The 17,416-nt window shown below is 36.7% G+C and overlaps 1 protein-coding gene across 3 annotated transcripts in view; it reads left to right on the top strand.

The window, feature by feature from the left end:
• Positions 1–17,416, top strand: part of PLEKHH2 (pleckstrin homology, MyTH4 and FERM domain containing H2) — a gene marked incomplete at both ends in the record, with an annotated part of 49,271 nt that overhangs the window by 30,789 nt on the left and 1,066 nt on the right. Inside the window, 13 exons of one of the 3 annotated variants that reach the window (XM_080341695.1) lie at positions 1,350–1,529; positions 2,337–2,445; positions 2,550–2,662; positions 4,897–5,076; positions 6,836–6,933; positions 7,423–7,600; positions 9,426–9,581; positions 10,985–11,082; positions 11,456–11,597; positions 12,346–12,491; positions 13,902–14,031; positions 14,981–15,067; positions 17,063–17,200. In XM_080341695.1, coding sequence (XP_080197821.1) covers positions 1,350–1,529; positions 2,337–2,445; positions 2,550–2,662; positions 4,897–5,076; positions 6,836–6,933; positions 7,423–7,600; positions 9,426–9,581; positions 10,985–11,082; positions 11,456–11,597; positions 12,346–12,491; positions 13,902–14,031; positions 14,981–15,067; positions 17,063–17,200 — 1,755 coding nt within the window. Of the gene's footprint in view, positions 1–1,349; positions 1,530–2,336; positions 2,446–2,549; positions 2,663–4,896; positions 5,077–6,835; positions 6,934–7,422; positions 7,601–9,425; positions 9,582–10,984; positions 11,083–11,455; positions 11,598–12,345; positions 12,492–13,901; positions 14,051–14,980; positions 15,072–17,027; positions 17,201–17,416 lie in introns of all 3 variants that reach the window. The other 2 variants (XM_080341694.1, XM_080341693.1) reach the window with 2 other exon arrangements.

Below are 17,416 nucleotides of genomic sequence, written 5' to 3'. Positions count from 1 at the left end.
TTTTCCAAAGCTAGTTTATTTCTAATTTTCAACAATTTGCTAATTAGAAACATGTTTGCTGTAGCTGAATGTTTCTGCACAGAAAAAAATTACACAATCTGCAGTGGTTAATACAGTAATGGAGTCCATTTAAGTGGCTTCTTTTTAAAATGGAATTCAAATTAAAAAAGTCAGCGAACTGCGTTTTAGTTAAACTTGGTGAGTAAATCAGTCGACTATATGTATGTGAAATGGCATCTCTTGATTCTCAGAATCTTATCTTGTTCAAAAAGTTGAATGCTTCAGAAGCACCACAGAAAATCGAAATTGCCACATGCATCTTTCATCCTTACTAGTGAGAGCACTGGAATAAAGAGCCACCACCATGTGATGTTTTCTTCAAAATTAGTATATTATTAACCACTCACTTTATTAAAGAAAGTCACCCTAGACTGATTCTAACTTGCCAGCAAAAATAAGATGCTGGTTACTGTAGTGCTCAGCTGTCCTTTTACCAGAGGGGAAACAAACATCCCTATTTCTGCTGAGTCCCTAAGCATGGCCAGACATCACAGACAACATGGGAACAGGAGCCAAGGCTTCTTCACTGCTCCATTAAATAACACTCTTGTGAAGATCCTGATGTCTGAATATCTGGAGAAGGAGCAGTGGTGCTGTGGGAAGGAAAAGAGCTTTGCCTAAAATAGCCAGTAAGGACTGGCATCCTCTGTCAGTCCTGTCACCCAGTTGTGAGACTGGATGCTGTATTTGTGTTGGTAACAGCTTCCTCTTGATAATGGCTATGAAATAATTACTTCTGTGAAAAATTCCTTCTGAATGGCTTTTCACATACAATATTTCCTGATAAATGATCATAACTTCAGATACAACTTAAGACTCAAGTACTGTGATATGTCAGACAGGAGAATGAAACAAAGAACATCTACCATACCATACAAAAAAATTCCCTTTTGAATTTATAGCATGAACAAAATAAATATATGAGCACTACACTGCTTTCCTTTGAAATGACAAGATTATTCAATGCTTGGAACCAGGTATGGAAACTCTGAAGAATCACTTCTCTTCCCTAACAGACATTTATTGGACTAACTAGATACAGAGGTAGACCTGGAAAAGAATTTTGTAAAAATCTCCCTTTCAGACTTTGGCACATGTCATTCTCCTGCTGCTGTCTGCAATAGCCAGCTTATCTGATGTTCCTTGGCAGGACTAAAAATGTCTAACTATAAATGGGTATTGATGGTAGTTCATGTTTTTATTTCTATTTGTAGAGTAAGAAATATATCAATTAAGTGGGCACTGAAGCAAATGTTTGTTCTCTCACCACTTCTGATATTTACTTTTAGTTTCCTCTTGGTCAAATCAAGCTTTTTGAGGCGAAAGTAGAAGAAGTTGATAGATCATGCGATTCTGATGAAGATTATGAAGCTAGTGGTCGTAGTTTATTATCAACACATTACACTGTTGTTATCCACCCCAAAGATCAAGGACCCACTTATCTTCTTATAGGATCCAAACATGAGAAGGTAATAGAAGGACTTTTTAACTGTTTCAGTAGCACATCTATGAGTATGGTGCTGTGATACAAATATTGCTTAAAGAGGAAGAGGAGGAGGAGGACCTACAAGTCATCTGGCTTGTAGTTTGATGTAAAAGGCAAGGAGAAGGTCCGGCTTCATTAATATTGATCAGAGTTTGTCTGTGAACCAATGCTATCATAGGTAATCCTTTTTAAAACATGAAAATAAGCAGGCTTGCCTATGTAAGGAGATGGTGTAGTACCTCAAATGTGCTGTAAAAGGAGAATTTTGCTTGCATTACAAAAACTTGTAGACAGACAGCAGACCTTCCTGAGAAGTTTTGGGATACTGTTGTCTATTTTCATGGATAAGACTAACAGTAGGGAAGACTGCCCTACTGCAGTGAAGGAGAAATGAGAGGTATGGTTAGAAGCATTTCTATTATTATTGCTTCATTGTTCTCAGCTAATCTTGTAGACCTCATTTTGCTTTCTGGCCTTATCCATAGGTTAGTAGGATCTGGCTGTGATTAAAAAGCACTTACATTAGCTTTCTGAAGAAGAAATGAAGAATGCCCTGATAATTAGCCATGATTTCTGAGGGTAGAAGAAGTCTGAAGAGAGCCTTGTCCAATCTTCCTTGCTTACTGTTTCTAACATAGAGACCATGAATACAGGTGTATTCAAAGAAAGGGAAACTCCTTTGGATTTTGATAGGAGTGTATGGCAGTGTTTCAAGTTGAGAGCAAAATCTTGCTGAAGCAGCTCCTTCCAACACAGAATGAGTGAGCTGCTGTGTGTTTCTCTACTTTAGGACACGTGGCTTTATCATCTGACAGTTGCAGCTGGAAGTACCACTGTAAATGTTGGATCAGAGTTTGAACAACTTATTTGCAAATTATTACATATGGAAGGCGATACCAGTAAGTTTGGTTTTGTTTCAACATACTAATCTTCTAATATTTACTTACTGAATGTACTTACGAACTGAATTAACTGCAAAATCTACATTATTTTATCTGCTTAGCTTCTCAGATTTGGAGACATCCTACGCTTTGCCACAGCAAAGAAGGAATTTCTTCCCCTCTTACAACATTACCATCAGAAGCCTTGCAAACTGAAGCAATTAAATTATTTAAGGTAAAACTATAGCAGATGCCTTTTTTATTAACTGACTTACTATTTTAACTCTTAGCTAAAGAATGGCTATCTGTTGGTTTACTAGAGATGTTCAACAGATAAGGAAAAAGGGAAGTTTACTCCTCTCTTTAGTGGAGGTAACTAATGGACAGTAGCAGGATGTCCTCACATTATCTGATGGAAGAGGATCACTTCCAGTGTGAAGAGATCACTTCTAGCTGTGAGGGAGCAGTTTAGGCTGCAACTTTGGACCTTTCTACTGAGATTATTGATAAAGTGCAAATTAGTAGAAAAATCCATGGCCATCAATGATGAGAATTTTATCCTGAAGTTCATAAGCCCTAGAGAACCTAATGGAGTGGATCTCTGTATTCAGAGAACTATCTGAAATACTATTTTTTCAGTGAAATTTCAGGAAGAACGAATGGTAGGTGAAAGTTTTGTTGTAGATATATTTAAATTAGCTAGAAGAAATTTTTTAAATCTGAAGAAAAAGCAAAGCCAAAGTTTCTAGTTGAAGCCAGTCACAGATGATTTCAAATTGAGATAGAAGGCAGAGATTGTACTGCTCTTTTTAATAAAAAGAAAATATTTTCTTCATATGAAGTACCCATTCTTGAAAGACTAATTAGGTATTCTAGTAATATAACTAGAGAAAGTATTACAGAGTAAAATTATTGAAAGTATTTCACAACAGTTCTGTGAATTCACTTTTAAAGATTTTCATACACCTTTAAAAATACACATACCTCCTGGTAGTAGTGAAAAGGCTTTATGATGAAGAGAAATGTAATGGTTCAATACTGCTGTGCTGCAGCTAGTTTCCTGAGGATTCTTGTATGCCAGTAAGACCTTACATCTTTCCCAGTCCAAGGCCAGACAGGTGGTTGATATCTATAGGAGGGAATATGCTGCGATGCCTTTAACCTTCTTTCTCCTCTCTCCTGCCCTCATCCAGGTAAAACTACTCCTGAACGTTAACTGATAGCCAGGCTAGAAAGTCTGTTTCAGAGACAAAATAAAATCTTGCTGTTCCCCTTTTCTATACATTGTGAAATAAATTACAAGTTGGAAGGCATGGTGCTTGGATAAATGAACTTTCTCCACAGAACTTACACAAGGCTAAAGACCAAATTCCCTGAAGCATCAACTCTCTGGAGAATTTTGATGTAATGGTTCAGCTCTAGAAAGGAGTTCAAAGCAAGCACCTTCAGTCACTCTTCAGTCACAGCCACTTGTAGGCAAACTTTCCAGCTTGTCTGTCAGAAATGTTTGAAGCACTTTAGAGAAGTACATCCATGTTATTTTCTGCAGTCTTGCAGCATGAAACTTTAAAAGGGAATCTACTTCCCTGATAAAAATTAATGTACATTTATTTAGAAATAACTTTTTGAAATGTATTTCAGACCTAATTCAAATCACAGACGCTTCCTTAAAATAAATAAGAGATTACTTGTATGACCTTTACTGAAATTTTGTATAAATCAGTTTGAAAGTTAGGTAGGGAATTGATTTAGAAAAAGATCAAGTCATGTTTCAGTTATTCCATTGCTGATAAAAATTAGTCCTGTGCATCCACATATTTTCAGGTAGACTAGAAATACGATTTGGCTTCCGTCTATTTCTTGTATTTTGCTTATATACCTTGAAAATTCATCAACTATTATAGAGAGTAAATGCAATGAGTGATACGTAAGCTTGTTTCTAATACAGCACAACAAATGCTTCACACCTAGCTTTCCTAAGACAGTACTGGGGATAGGTAAGGTTATACTTACCCACAGTAAAAATCCAGTGAAAGCCAAGATGCAAAACAAATGGCTCTGAGTAATGGTTTTCTTATCTGTGTATACTCTGCCATGTCGTGCTTACTACTTGCACAAGAATTTTAAACTGGCTGCCATTGCAAGCTGTACACTTTACATTTTAAAGTCCTTAGAGGAGTAAGTTATGTTCAGCATGTCCTTAAACTTAACTACCACAACTGTGGCATCTCCTGCTAGAGCTCACTTCATTAGATACAGAATGAGAAGCATATTTTTTAAGAGTTGTTTTTATCTCAAGTCTCTCCATATAGCTTTTCATTCATTCTGGCTCCTTTTCACCCCTTTTTGCAGTGTCAGTGGGGTTTTCTTAGTCTACTGGTAAACAGACTAATTTGTTACACAAAACATTTAAGATATTTGTTGGAGCTTTTTGTATGTAAACTCACTTGCTTATTATTTCATATCTAGACCTGCCAGTTGTTTATAAATGCTGCAGTTGACTCTCCTGCCATTGATTACCATGTATCTTTGGCCCAAAGTGCTTTGCAGATCTGCCTCACACATCCTGAACTTCAAAATGAGATCTGTTGTCAACTTATTAAACAGACTAGACGTCGACACCCACAAAACCAGGCAGGACCAGTACAGGTAACCCAGTATTTATTTTAATGGTATCTATTCAAACATCAGTGAAGGAACTACACAGACTGTTGGGAATGGTAAAGGGGCTCCACTCTTCTATAGCATCTGCTTACTTAAAATCACATAAAATCCTGAACTAAAATCTAACTACTGGTGTGTCTTCCTGAAATGCCGCTGATGCTGTCCTCCACCAAAGCAGGTGTATGTGGTAACAGAGTGTATCTGTGCCTGTGCTTTTTTTAAAGGCTGGACACACAATGGGCTATCTTCAAGTTAAGTGCTGAGTAAGACGTCATGTATGGAACCTAATTCTCTTTTACTGCGTCTTTCCTAAGAGAGGTGCTGTATCAGGAAGCTGGGTAGGCTACAGCCCACAGGAGATGTCTCTATAGCATGAGTGTGAAGAAAAGCTGTAGTGCCATGTTGTGGAATCTCAGATACACTCAAGGCTTCTGAGCGACCTCTTGTATGTCATGCTGTTCTGCACACACGCTGCATGCTAGGTTATAAATACATACTTAAAATTTTTCACTTTGTCCGCTGCCAGCTGTTCGCTGGTATCCAAATATGTACTAATTGAATGAACTGAAATTGAAAGGAAAGCAAATGCTTACAGTTTGCGTAGAATTAACAGAACTGTAACAGTAGTGCTTATGATGGAGCAATACCTACAGAACTAGGAGATGGATTGGAAAATGAGAAAGAGAATTACAATGTTAAGGCTTTTGTAACAGGCACGTTCTCTCACCATAGAAAGTAGAACACAATGAGCAACCTACCTGTTATCTAGAAACAGCTGATATGTGGGATGTGGCCAGTATTTTTGCATCACTAAAACATCCACAAAGTTTTTATAATAGACACATTAATAGCACATTTATGTCAATTAGCACATACTGAAGTTAGATATGGATGATGAACTTAAATTAATCATAATCCTTCTTCAGTATTTTGGTACCTTCCTTCTGATACAGATGAAATTGTTGTTTTCATAATACACTGGCATGATTTGTAAGAGTTAATATGTTCAGTAAAATCTTTGCAGCTTCATGCTTCTCCTGCAGTGTCTCCCTGAAAAAGAGCCGATACTATCCTCCAGCAAAGTATAGGTATTTGATGAAAGGGAGTATCTGTGCCTGTGATGTCAAATTTCTATTTAATACCAGCCAAGTCAAATAAATCAAAATAGATAAACTCCATTTTCTAAATTTCACCATGATGCATTGATGCAATTGTGAGAAAAGTAGTTGCAATGATAGTAAGTGTATATCCAGAGTACGTGAAAGCAGTCTATATTAAGTGAAGCCTATGGATACATGTTGAGCAATGAATATATACCGAAATATTGAATAATTGTTTTTTCAGTACTACTTGGTAGGAGGAAAATGTCTTATGAGTTGCTTCAGGAGAGCTGAATTAAATTAATTGCACAGGCTTCTCCTCTTTTTCTAGTGCGTGGCCTGGCAGCCCTAGTGGTTTTTTTCCTGTGTGTTAACTGCTTTTTGTACAAACTGATCTACTTTCCAACTTCCAGCCCTGAAAGAAACTTGCTGTACGCAAGTAAATAGAAAGAAGCATTCTGGCCTTCTGATGAAGTGGCATACTTATTTCCTCAGTTTTTTCTCTGTGTTTGTTTTTTTCATTCCTATTTACAGCTGTCTGTTACTCGACTTGGCGCAGTGAGATGCACTGCTGGCCAGCAGCCACAGCGGGAAGTTGTAATTTGTAAGATGTTTAAAACGGTGAATGTCTTCCTTTTGTCCAGGGCTTGCAGCTCTTGGCTCTCTGCATTGGACTCTTTCTGCCTCAGCACCCATTCCTTTGGCTTCTTAAACTTCATTTAAAGAAGAACGCAGATTCCAGGTATGTCTGAATATTATTACCCAGCTAGTCGACTCGTCTTTTTGAAGTACCTTATTTTCAATCTTTTTTTTTTCAATCAATTTAATATTGTAGATCTTTTGACATATATTTTAAAATAAATTTGAGTATAATTGTGCTCTAGTGCTACTAAACTGTAGTACATGTTACTGCTGTGCATCACTTAGGAAAGTCATCCTTTGTTTTGAAAAACACTCTGTACAGGAACCCTTGACTGTATGTTACAAAACCAAGAAAACCAAAACATGGCAGATACACAAAATACTCTGATCTATGTTCATCTTTGGCACAATTGTGTTGGTCTCAGTGGACTAATTCTTTTTGTAATTCCACATGAAAAAATGTGTTGGAAATATCACAAAGTGACATCTGAGTGCTTCTTTCATATGGCACCCCCAGAGAGATTTACTCACAGTTCACTATCCTTCCAATCAGTCCCCAAGAATTGCCTTACTTTTCTTTTTGTCACAGAACTGAATTTGGGAAATATGCAATATATTGTCAGCGATGTGTAGAGCGTACCCAGCAGAACGGGGACCGGGAAGCCAGACCTTCCAGAATGGAAATTCTTTCCACTCTTCTAAGAAACCCCTACCACCATTCGCTGCCCTTCAGTATTCCAGTTCATTTCATGAATGGCATATATCAGGTAATGTCAGGTAGACGATGAAATCTAACTTCCCAGCCCATTGCTAAGGTTAGAATATACATGAAGTAGCATATCAGAAACAGAATTCTAAGTGTTAAGGTAGGCATGGTTCAAATGTCAGCCTGTGTCAGTGCTGGCAATGGCAGACACAAAGTAATTGAGTCAGATTTGATCAATGAAGAGTAAAGGTTTGGGGGAAATTCTTTAACAGAAAGAAAAAAAAATAAATAAAACCTCTTAAGAGTGAAAAATACTTAAGTTCTGTTTCTTATTTAACCTGACCACCAGATGAATGAATTAGAGTGAAGAACAGGGAAAGGTATTAAATTCCACTTCCTTTCATCAGTCATCTTGAAGTTAAATATCTCAGGGAAGGCCTGCAAGCACAGCTGACACTCCCGTTGTCAGTCCTGAAGGAAAAGCGTATTTGTTACAGAACAAACACAGCTTCACTCTTTACTCTTTTGGGGCTTCATCAGTCAAAGCCTGGAGGAAACTCTCCATGGGCTGCCTCACATCCTGGTTTGTGTTTCTAACCCTGAGAGCTGGCTGAAAAGATTTTTTTAACAATTCACAGTATTCCTAGACAGAAAGCAAGTTTTTAATATGAAAGCAAAACTACATTGAACAAACATTTCATTTCAGGTCACAGAAAAACTCTTGCCTTTTTTCCCCTCTCTGAGTTTCTTAATTGCTTATTGCTTGGCCAGTAAAACAGAAAAACACATGTACTGAAATCATTCTAAAAGGTTTGAAAATGGAAGTTTGAAGAAGAAAAGGAATAACTGGTCATTAGTTATTTATTGCTCATGAACATATACTTAAGGGTTATGAAAACAGTAATTAAATAAATTACTTCAGTGGGATCAGCAAATACCAATTATAGTCGTTATTGAAAACTCTTGTATTCATTGCTAAAGCTAGATTCAACACTTTTTTTTGTTGTTTTTTAATTCCTACCACTGAGAAGCCCAAAATAGAAGCCTAAGATCCTTTTTCAAGATATTTCTTTACAAAAAAAAAGAGGCAAGGGCCTTTCTATCAAATACACGAAATAACCCTCAAAGTAGGTGTAAGTGAGTATCAATAACTACGATCTGTATAAAAGCCATTTGCCATCTCTTGCTAAAATGCTTTAATGCTAGTAACAACAGACAAAAAATCCCATTTGAGAAAACAAAACTTAGAAAGCTCTCTCTGTTTCTGGCCCATGTAGTACTGACAGAGCAACGTTTGTAAAATATTTTAGATAGGCCAGTAGTTGAAGTTGTACATGATGAAGAATGATTAATTGATCTCATTTGTTTCACCACCATATTGAAAAGTGTAGGAAATTATGGTTTTCTTCATTTTCTTCATTTTGAATTTTCACATAAAGCTCAGATACCAGACTGCTTTCTGTTATGGAAATTCTGTAACAGAAATTCAAGTGTAGCAAATGCAAGGAAACTAGTGTAAACAAAGAAAAGAAATGCAAAAATATTACATTTGAAAGCTTTTTGATAGTGATTTTGGTTTCACAAACAAAATGCAGGAAGGTATGATCTGCTGGGAGGTTTGTCAACTTTTGAATGGAGAAAAATGCCACTAAATGGACTTCCCGTGTAGAAATCTTGAATATTTTCCAAACCCTTTATGATTTTTTTCATTTCCAATGACAGCAATCTCTTCACAGGGGATGGATTGGGTCTTATATTGTCAGTGTTATTCTAGAGGTATTGTCCTTTACTGTCTTAGATTTTTTTTTGGAGAAGGGGGAGGGTATGGTGGTTGTTTGGTTTTTTTTTAAAGTTTGGTAGCAAAATACGTTTTCGCTGCTGTTTAGGTTGTTGGGTTTGATGCCTCTACCACAGTGGAGGAATTTCTGAACACCCTGAACCAGGATACAGGAATGAGAAAACCAGCTCAGTCGGGATTTGCACTGTTCTCTGATGATCCCTCTGGCAAGGATATAGAGCACTGTCTTCAAGGAAACATCAAGGTAAACAGAAACCTTTAATGAGCTCTGCATATAAAACAGCAAAATATCTTCATTTTACAGAGCTCTCTTCAGACATTATAAAAAGAAAACATTTCTTCACACTGAAAAATGTCTTTAGGTTTGTTTCTTCATAATGTAAAAGGAAAGATTAAAAAAAAATCACTTTTTCAACTGCTGAAATTCTTTCAGTGAACTATATTTAAAAGCTTTTTCTAGGAAACAGATATTCATAGAAGTAGTAGCTGGGTTAAAGAAGGAAAATTAAGCTGTTACTAATCACAGTCCTTTAAAACTTAAAAGCAGCTGGAGTCCAAGATGCATTTAGAGATTTCAGTTAACATTTATGGAATAGCTCCAAAAGATGACCATTTGAAGTCCAAAAAGTCATACATATTAGGGAAGAAAAAAAAAAAAAAGTTCCTTTTCCAAATCCAGAAAAAACAGGGTTCAATTGGTCAATTCAGGAAATGTCCAATGTTTGGCTTGTCATTGTTCTGAATTCTGAATTTTACTTTCCTCTGTTGCTAGAATTAAATACTTTGAAGTAAAGATCGGAAAACACAATACAATCCAGGCTTTAATAAAATACTAGCTATTTTTCAGGCTTTTTAGCAATTAGTGAAAAATCAATGTTTTGTGCTTCTGTCATGTAGTTCTCTTGCACCCTTTGGCCAACATTCACAGCTACACTTCATGCTACAAGGTGCGGTACGAGGCCTGACTGACAAACAAATGCAGGGTCATCGTGATCAGCTCTCTTCCCCTACTAGAATAATTACCATGTGGAAAGCAAAATGTATTAAAACTGCACTTATTTTCTCGGTAAATGCAACTTCAGAAGCTGGTCACGTTCCTGCTTCCAGGAAGGCTCTTTTTTGAAGGAACAGGGATGTGAAGCCCAGCCGGGCTCCCAGGACTTCTGTTTCCCCCGCTCCCCATCTGCCCACCTACAGCGCTACTTCCGAACCGCTCTTGCCGCGCTGGGTAACAAACTCCATACAAACTTTGCAGCTGTTACTAGAATGACCTGAAAAACTCCAGCATGCAGCAGGAAGAGAAGGCAGAGATCAAAGGCTGATCATATAACGACTCCCTCTGTATAATTGCACATTCATTGGCTGCTGCTAAATCAAGTCCCTGGCCTTTCCACAGAAGCACATTGTGGCTTGTTTCCAACACGGTGTGTGTTGTAGGATAAACAAACAACAAAAATGTTAATTATTAAATGTGCCAAGAAAGAAATGCATGTAAAGCTATCTTTCAGTAAGTTTAATAATTCAAGCTATGGATGTTTCTGATACATAATAGGTGAAAGACAGTAAAATAGGTAGAAAACCTCCATTCAAAGGTGTTTTCAAAGAGGAAGATACGGCAAAGGCAGTTTTGTATTGCTTTCCTTCTAGATCTGTGACATTATTTCAAAATGGGAGCAAGCCTCCAAAGAACAACACCCTGGGAAATGTGAAGGCACAAGGACTGTCCGCCTTACTTACAAAAACAGGTTTGTATAGCAAGTATAAAACCTCTGCCTTGTCTCAAGATTGGTTTTGATTTCTGCAGAGTTTCTTCATCTGGAAAATATTGGCTTACTCAAAGCTTGCAACAAAAATAGTAAATGGGTGTAACTGGAGAATTTAAAAGAAAAAAAAAAATATTTTTTTCTAGTTCTTAAGAGGTGAGCAGGGCTGCCAAAGAAAAAAACAACACTGAACTGAGAAGACTGAAATTAAATATTTGCCCACTGGTTCAAGTAAAAGTGTTGCTGTGCTGTGTTTTTACACGGACGTAAACATGCAGCATTCAGAGCAGATACTGCTCATCCTCTCGGCTAATGCATTTCCCTGTCTTTTTCATTAACTTTGTCTTTTCTGTAGGCTTTATTTTTCAGTTCAAGTCCATGGGGAGACAGACAGAGAGAAGCTGCTGCTAGTCTATCAGACAAATGATCAAATAGTCAATGGACTGTTCCCCGTAAACAAAGAACTAGCGATGGAATTGACAGCTCTTCTAGCTCAGGTAATCCTTGTGCGTTCATGACTCGCCCGGCAGTTTTAGAGATGAAAAACATAAATAAAGGAACTGTTCCAGGATTGCTTGCCAGTCAAGTGACCTCCACCTTTTAGAGGAGATAGTGCAGGCAATCAGCTGGGCTGGGATCTTTGTGTAAGGCTGACCCTGTACGTTACTGTAAACATGTTACAGCATGTGCTGTGCCTAGCACTATCACAGAGAAAACGTGCTTTACCTCCTACGCGGTCAGGCCCCCTTTGATTAAATATCATCTTATCGTGTACCATTGCCTCATTTCGCTATTCCTTACATGATTTCTGCAAGTTAATACACCAAAGTAAGAGCTGTTTGATGAAAGTCTAAGACTCCTTTACTAGACGTGGTCTTTGTAAGAGCTGGTTTATTTTTAAAAAATTAACGGCTCGAGGGAGGGTTATTGAGAAAGTTATTTGATGGCATTACTCAATGAATCTAAACTGGTTTGTGTCAGCTGGAGATGTAGCGCTCTCAGCAGAACTAGTATTATATTTGTACAATTTGTAGTTGATATTTATTTTGTTCCATGGTAAATATAAAATAAAAAATTAAATTAATTGCATGACTTTTATATCAATAAGGATATATATATTAATTGGCAAACTGCCTTTCATTTTATACTTGGTAAGACAGAGGAAAAGAGATAGCTCATAATACCCAGATAGAAAATTACTATGGAGTAACAAAACAAAATTCTTTTTCATGGTCTTTCCCTTAGGTAGAGATTGGAGATTTTGAACGGCCTTTCTCAACTCCAGCAGGGCAAGTCACATCCCAATCCAAGTCCAATCACACACTAAAACAAGTTTTGGAGAGATTCTACCCTAAGAGATACAGACATGGTTGTACAGAGGAACAATTAAGGTGAGATACATTTTGCGATTCACGTTCTCTAAATGTGAAATGGTGATATGCGGAGGTTTGAAATTGTCATCAGGTACAACTTACTGTTATGCCCTATTTGTCTAAATCTGTGTTTTAAACTCATATTCTTGCTGAATTGATGAGCCCATCCCCTCTGTGTATTTCTGATCTAAACAGACTGTCATGAAGCACGTGTTCCAGCAAAAGCTGGACAAGTTACTGCACAGTGTTGCAAAACCCAGCGATTTTGAAATTCTTGTTTTTCTTATCCAGCAAACTGAAATGAAGTCTGTGCACAGACTAAAGTACTAGCGGAAGTAAAGGACATGAGGATCTGATCTGAGTGTTTGCTATTCAAATGCACAGTCTCTGGCAGCCAGTCAAATTGGCAATATGTTAACTTAGTGGAGTTGCTAGTAAGGGACTGCTTAATTTAAAATGAATAATCTGGAAGTCATTTCAATCAACACCTATTAACATAAAGAAGAGCAAAATAGTGTAATAAATTAGCCAAAGTCAATACAGCAATTTTGAAGCCCAATAAACATCACAGAAAAGTTTTCCTCATTCTTCACTACAGGGCTGAGAAATTTTAAAGCCATTACCATACACACAAACTAACATTATCACATACTCAGAAGATAATAGGGACATTCAAAAGTATACAGACAACATATAAAAAGTTATGCAATTAACTTCAAAGAACAAAGTAGAAGAGATCCTAAATTAGACTAACTCCTGGAGGATAACTCTCTTTACTAGTCATTCCCCCTCCCTTTCCTTGATTTGCATCTGATGATCGTGTGGCTGCCAGGTGAGTCATTCCTGCCAGTCCGTGTGCTAGAGAGGTATTCTGGGGTTGGTGTTCTGGAGGATTAGTTTTCCATAAGATCATTTTATTGAATCAGCTCACCATAGGGCCACAAAAGAAAAGAGCCAGTGTGAATGCATCAGGCATTAGAAGCACCCGCTTTGGTAGCAGCGCCCAGACACACTAAAAAGGAGTAGTGTTAAGCTGTATCTTCCACATCTGCTGCTAGTCACAGGTAAAGATACGTGCTAAGCTGGATGGATTTTTCAGAATGACAACTTGCATAGCTGTTAAGTACTGATAAAAGGTAAATTGATTATCTGTAGAGACACATTAAAAGCTGTACTAGACTTTTTCCCTTTATCCTGCAACTGCTACATCAATATTTAATCATAATGTTGCAGAAATTAGAAGATACTTTGTGATTTTCATGTGCATAAAAATATTAAATTATGTTTTAGATTTAATACTGTGTAAGTGATACTTGTATTAATTTAAATTATCAATTTAACAAATGGGATTTTTTTTTTCATTAAACTTGCTATGGGTAAGCACTTAAATTCCTTTCAATAAATAAATTACATGTTTCATTTCAACAGACAGCTTTGTCAGCGATTGTCTACAAGGTGGATGGCTCTCCGGGGGCACAGCGCTGCAGACTGTGTGCGCATTTATCTCACTGTAGCTAGAAAATGGTCTTTCTTTGGTGCTAAATTGTTTGCAGCAAAAGTAAGTTTAGTAAGTTTGAGTGGTGGTGGTGGTTTAATATATCATTATATTTTAATGTCATAAATTTATTACATATTAATAAAATATGTTTTGAGAGAGTATATTTTAATATAATGTATTATAATATAAATATAATTTGCAAGTAGTAATGCCTTTTTGTTGAAAATGAGTGTGTTATACATAGCTGATTGAATCTCTTGTCGAATTACTAACTTGGTTAAGCCATATACTGGTGAAATGTAATAGCTGTAGTACTAAGTATAGCATAATAGTAACTTTCCAATACACGTATTGCTTGCTTTACATTATTAATCTAGCTGGTATTTTTTCATTTTCTTACATCTTATTTTGAGATGGCCTTTTTGTTTCAGACTTTTTTTACCTGGTAAGTAACAGAATATTGAAAAGGCATCATTAACTGGCTGTGGAAGCTGAACCTTGCAGAAACATTAAGTGTTGTTAAGGGCATTTAGAGCACTCCCTTCTGTGCTGGCCTCTCTCAATTTCTCTTAAACCACCAGTATCTTAACTCTCTTGATTCAAGTAACAGCTACGTTAAAAAGAACTGTCACCTCACCCCTCATGTTTTATTAGGTATTCCCAGTAAAAATATGCATAATTTTTTATCAGAACTCTGTAGACATATGTGCTAGTGAACAAACATTAAAACACCTTACTTTTTTTTTTATTATTTATTTTTGAAAGTGTACATTTTATAGGACTGAGCACTGGGGGAGGTTCTGAGGGTATGAGGCTGAGTTCATAGTTCTGCCTCTGGCTGCCTCCATGGCTTTGGGCAGCTACTTCAATTCCCTTACATCACTTCCCTCCCAGTGTAAATCTCAGTAAGATCTGTGGATGGAGAGAACTCTGTAACACCTGAGAGTTAATAATTATTTACATATTGCCTCACTTTGATGTAGTAATTAAAGAACATTTCCTTTTGTAGCCTCTAGCAACATCCTCAGGTGAGAAGTCCTTAATATGGTTTGCTGTACATGAAGACGGTATAAGCATCCTAGATTACAGCTCTATGGTAAGTGAAATTTCTGTTTTAATTTTGGTCAAAGTAGATTTTAATACCAAGTATATAGAGAGACTTACCACCATACTACATGAAAGATGGCATTAGCCTTCCATGCTAAGTTATCTAGTTTTTCTCTTAAAGGAAAAAATGATTCCTTTCAAAATGCTTTAATGTTATCATCGTTATAGTAGCACTAATAATAGAAATAAGTAATGAATTCTTTGCACAGAATTTATTTTTGTTTATCAGATACAGTTTTTCTGTCTTTTAATGAAATGTTAATGTTTTAATCATTCAGATGTCAGAAGATCCATCGTTAGAGTTCTTACAATAACATTAATTTTCTTTTCCTGGAGACTTAATTTTCCATTATTATTCATAATATGTATACTCGGCAAAGAGCAGTTACTTTAAAAGATTGTTATTTTCATTGTATTATTTTTGTTTAATAGTAGGTAATACAACCCAGTGTTATTTAATTATGTCATTTTAGTCTCTGATTTTTCTTTGATTTGCAATAAAAGTTTTCACAGAAAACTGCTCATGGTAATCAGTGTAAAAAAGCAGTGCCTGAGAAGATCCCTGCTTTAATTTATATACTGCAAGGAAACAGAATGGCATGGTGCTATTAGCAAGTGCAATAATATTGAATATCAGAAAATTAAAATCTCAGCTTGATAACTGTAGTGATATGGGCCTTTTCATTACGTTGCTTTGCAGTTAAAGAAATAATAAAGAATGTGAGGAGGGCAAACAGCATTTCGGTACAGAGAAAGAGCACAGAGAGCTTGCATCAGACTGCAGAAAGCTCTGTGAACACTCTGCTCCTAGAGCGAGCTCTGCCGTTTCTGCAGAGCGCTGCCAGATTACAGCCTCAGCAGGCCTTACTCGCCATTCCAGAAATGCTCAGGTGCCACAGAATATTGTGGTTTTCTGTAGGAAGGATCCACACTATCAGAAATGATCACAGAATCATTTCAGTCAGAAGAGACGCTCAGGATCATTGAGTCCAACCATAGCCTAACCTAACTGTAGCACTAAACCATGTCCCTAAGAACCTCATCTGAATGCCTTTTAAACACCTCCAGGGATGGTGACTCCACCACTGCCCTGGGCAGCCTGTTCCAATGCCTGACAACCCCTTCTGTGAAGAATTTTTTCCTAATATTAAATCTAAACTTCCCTTGGCACAATTTGAGGCCATTTCCTCTTGTCCTGTCACGTGCTACTTGGGAGAAGAGACTAAGGGGTAGTTAGAGAAAACATTATTTCAAATTAAGGGCAAAATGAGGTTTAGTAAACAAAGGATATTAAGTCAGTTATTGTAAAGATATTACCTCCCAAAGAATTTTAAATGTGGACATCTGCAGCACATTAGTATGAGTCATAATGATAAATTAAATGCTAATCAATGACTCAAAGGCCACTGGTGTGGTGTTGAACATTGAACAATTAGAGGCAAGGCATGGAAAGCAGAGGAGCCTTGCAGAGCATTTATGTTTCATTTGAGACAGGAAAAAATAGAGCAGAATTTAATTTCATTTCTGTGCATGTAAACTACATCAGTGCAGAAAAAGAAGTCCTGGATTTATATTCCTTTAGATTCTCATACTCTGTCATTTACTTTGTTTAGACATTGCTTCGATTTCAAATGGAATTCCTAAGATTAACTTCTCCCAAAGTCAGTCAAGACTTGTGTAAATTGAATTACACACTTGAGTTGAAACCTGCTTAGAATATCTTTGATCTAATTAATTTGGAATAGAAACAGAGGTCAAATTTACAGGAGTTATCATCTGCAATGGAAACTCCTCATAGTGAAGGTCTGAATGAATCTATCCCAAGATGTACAATTCATTTCAAGATTCAAAAGAGGCTAAAACCAACATTTTGAAAAATACACATGTAATTTTACTTTTTAAATAAGTATTTGTCATTATCTGTTTCTCTTGCATGGTCTTGCTTATAGCTTTATGTTTTGATTTTGGGATTTTCTTTTTTAAGCGATTAACAGTTACATATACATATAAGAGTCTGATGACTTTCGGAGGCTACCAAGATGATTTTATGCTGGTTGTTAACAATGCTCAGACAAAGGACAAATCAACCGAAAAACACCTTTTTGCCATGACAAAACCAAAGGTTGGTATATTACCTGAAACAGTTTCCCACCATCTGCTACTCTTCTACTTTTTCTAGTGGATAATCCTTAACATATGGAAAAGATGAAACACCTTCTTTATTCTACCACTCTCAGATTATTGACTTTTGCCAGATGGTTTCAGAGAGCAAAACAATTAGTAATATAAGAGCTAACAGTGACAATACTGATGTGTTCCTTTTCGTTTCATGTCCCTA

The sequence above is a fragment of the Nesoenas mayeri genome (assembly GCF_963082525.1).
Source record: "Nesoenas mayeri genome assembly, chromosome: 3".
NCBI classification, from domain to species: Eukaryota; Metazoa; Chordata; class Aves; order Columbiformes; family Columbidae; genus Nesoenas; species Nesoenas mayeri.
Note: the sequence above shows the minus strand (reverse complement) of the source record. Positions and strands in the feature narration are given on the sequence as shown.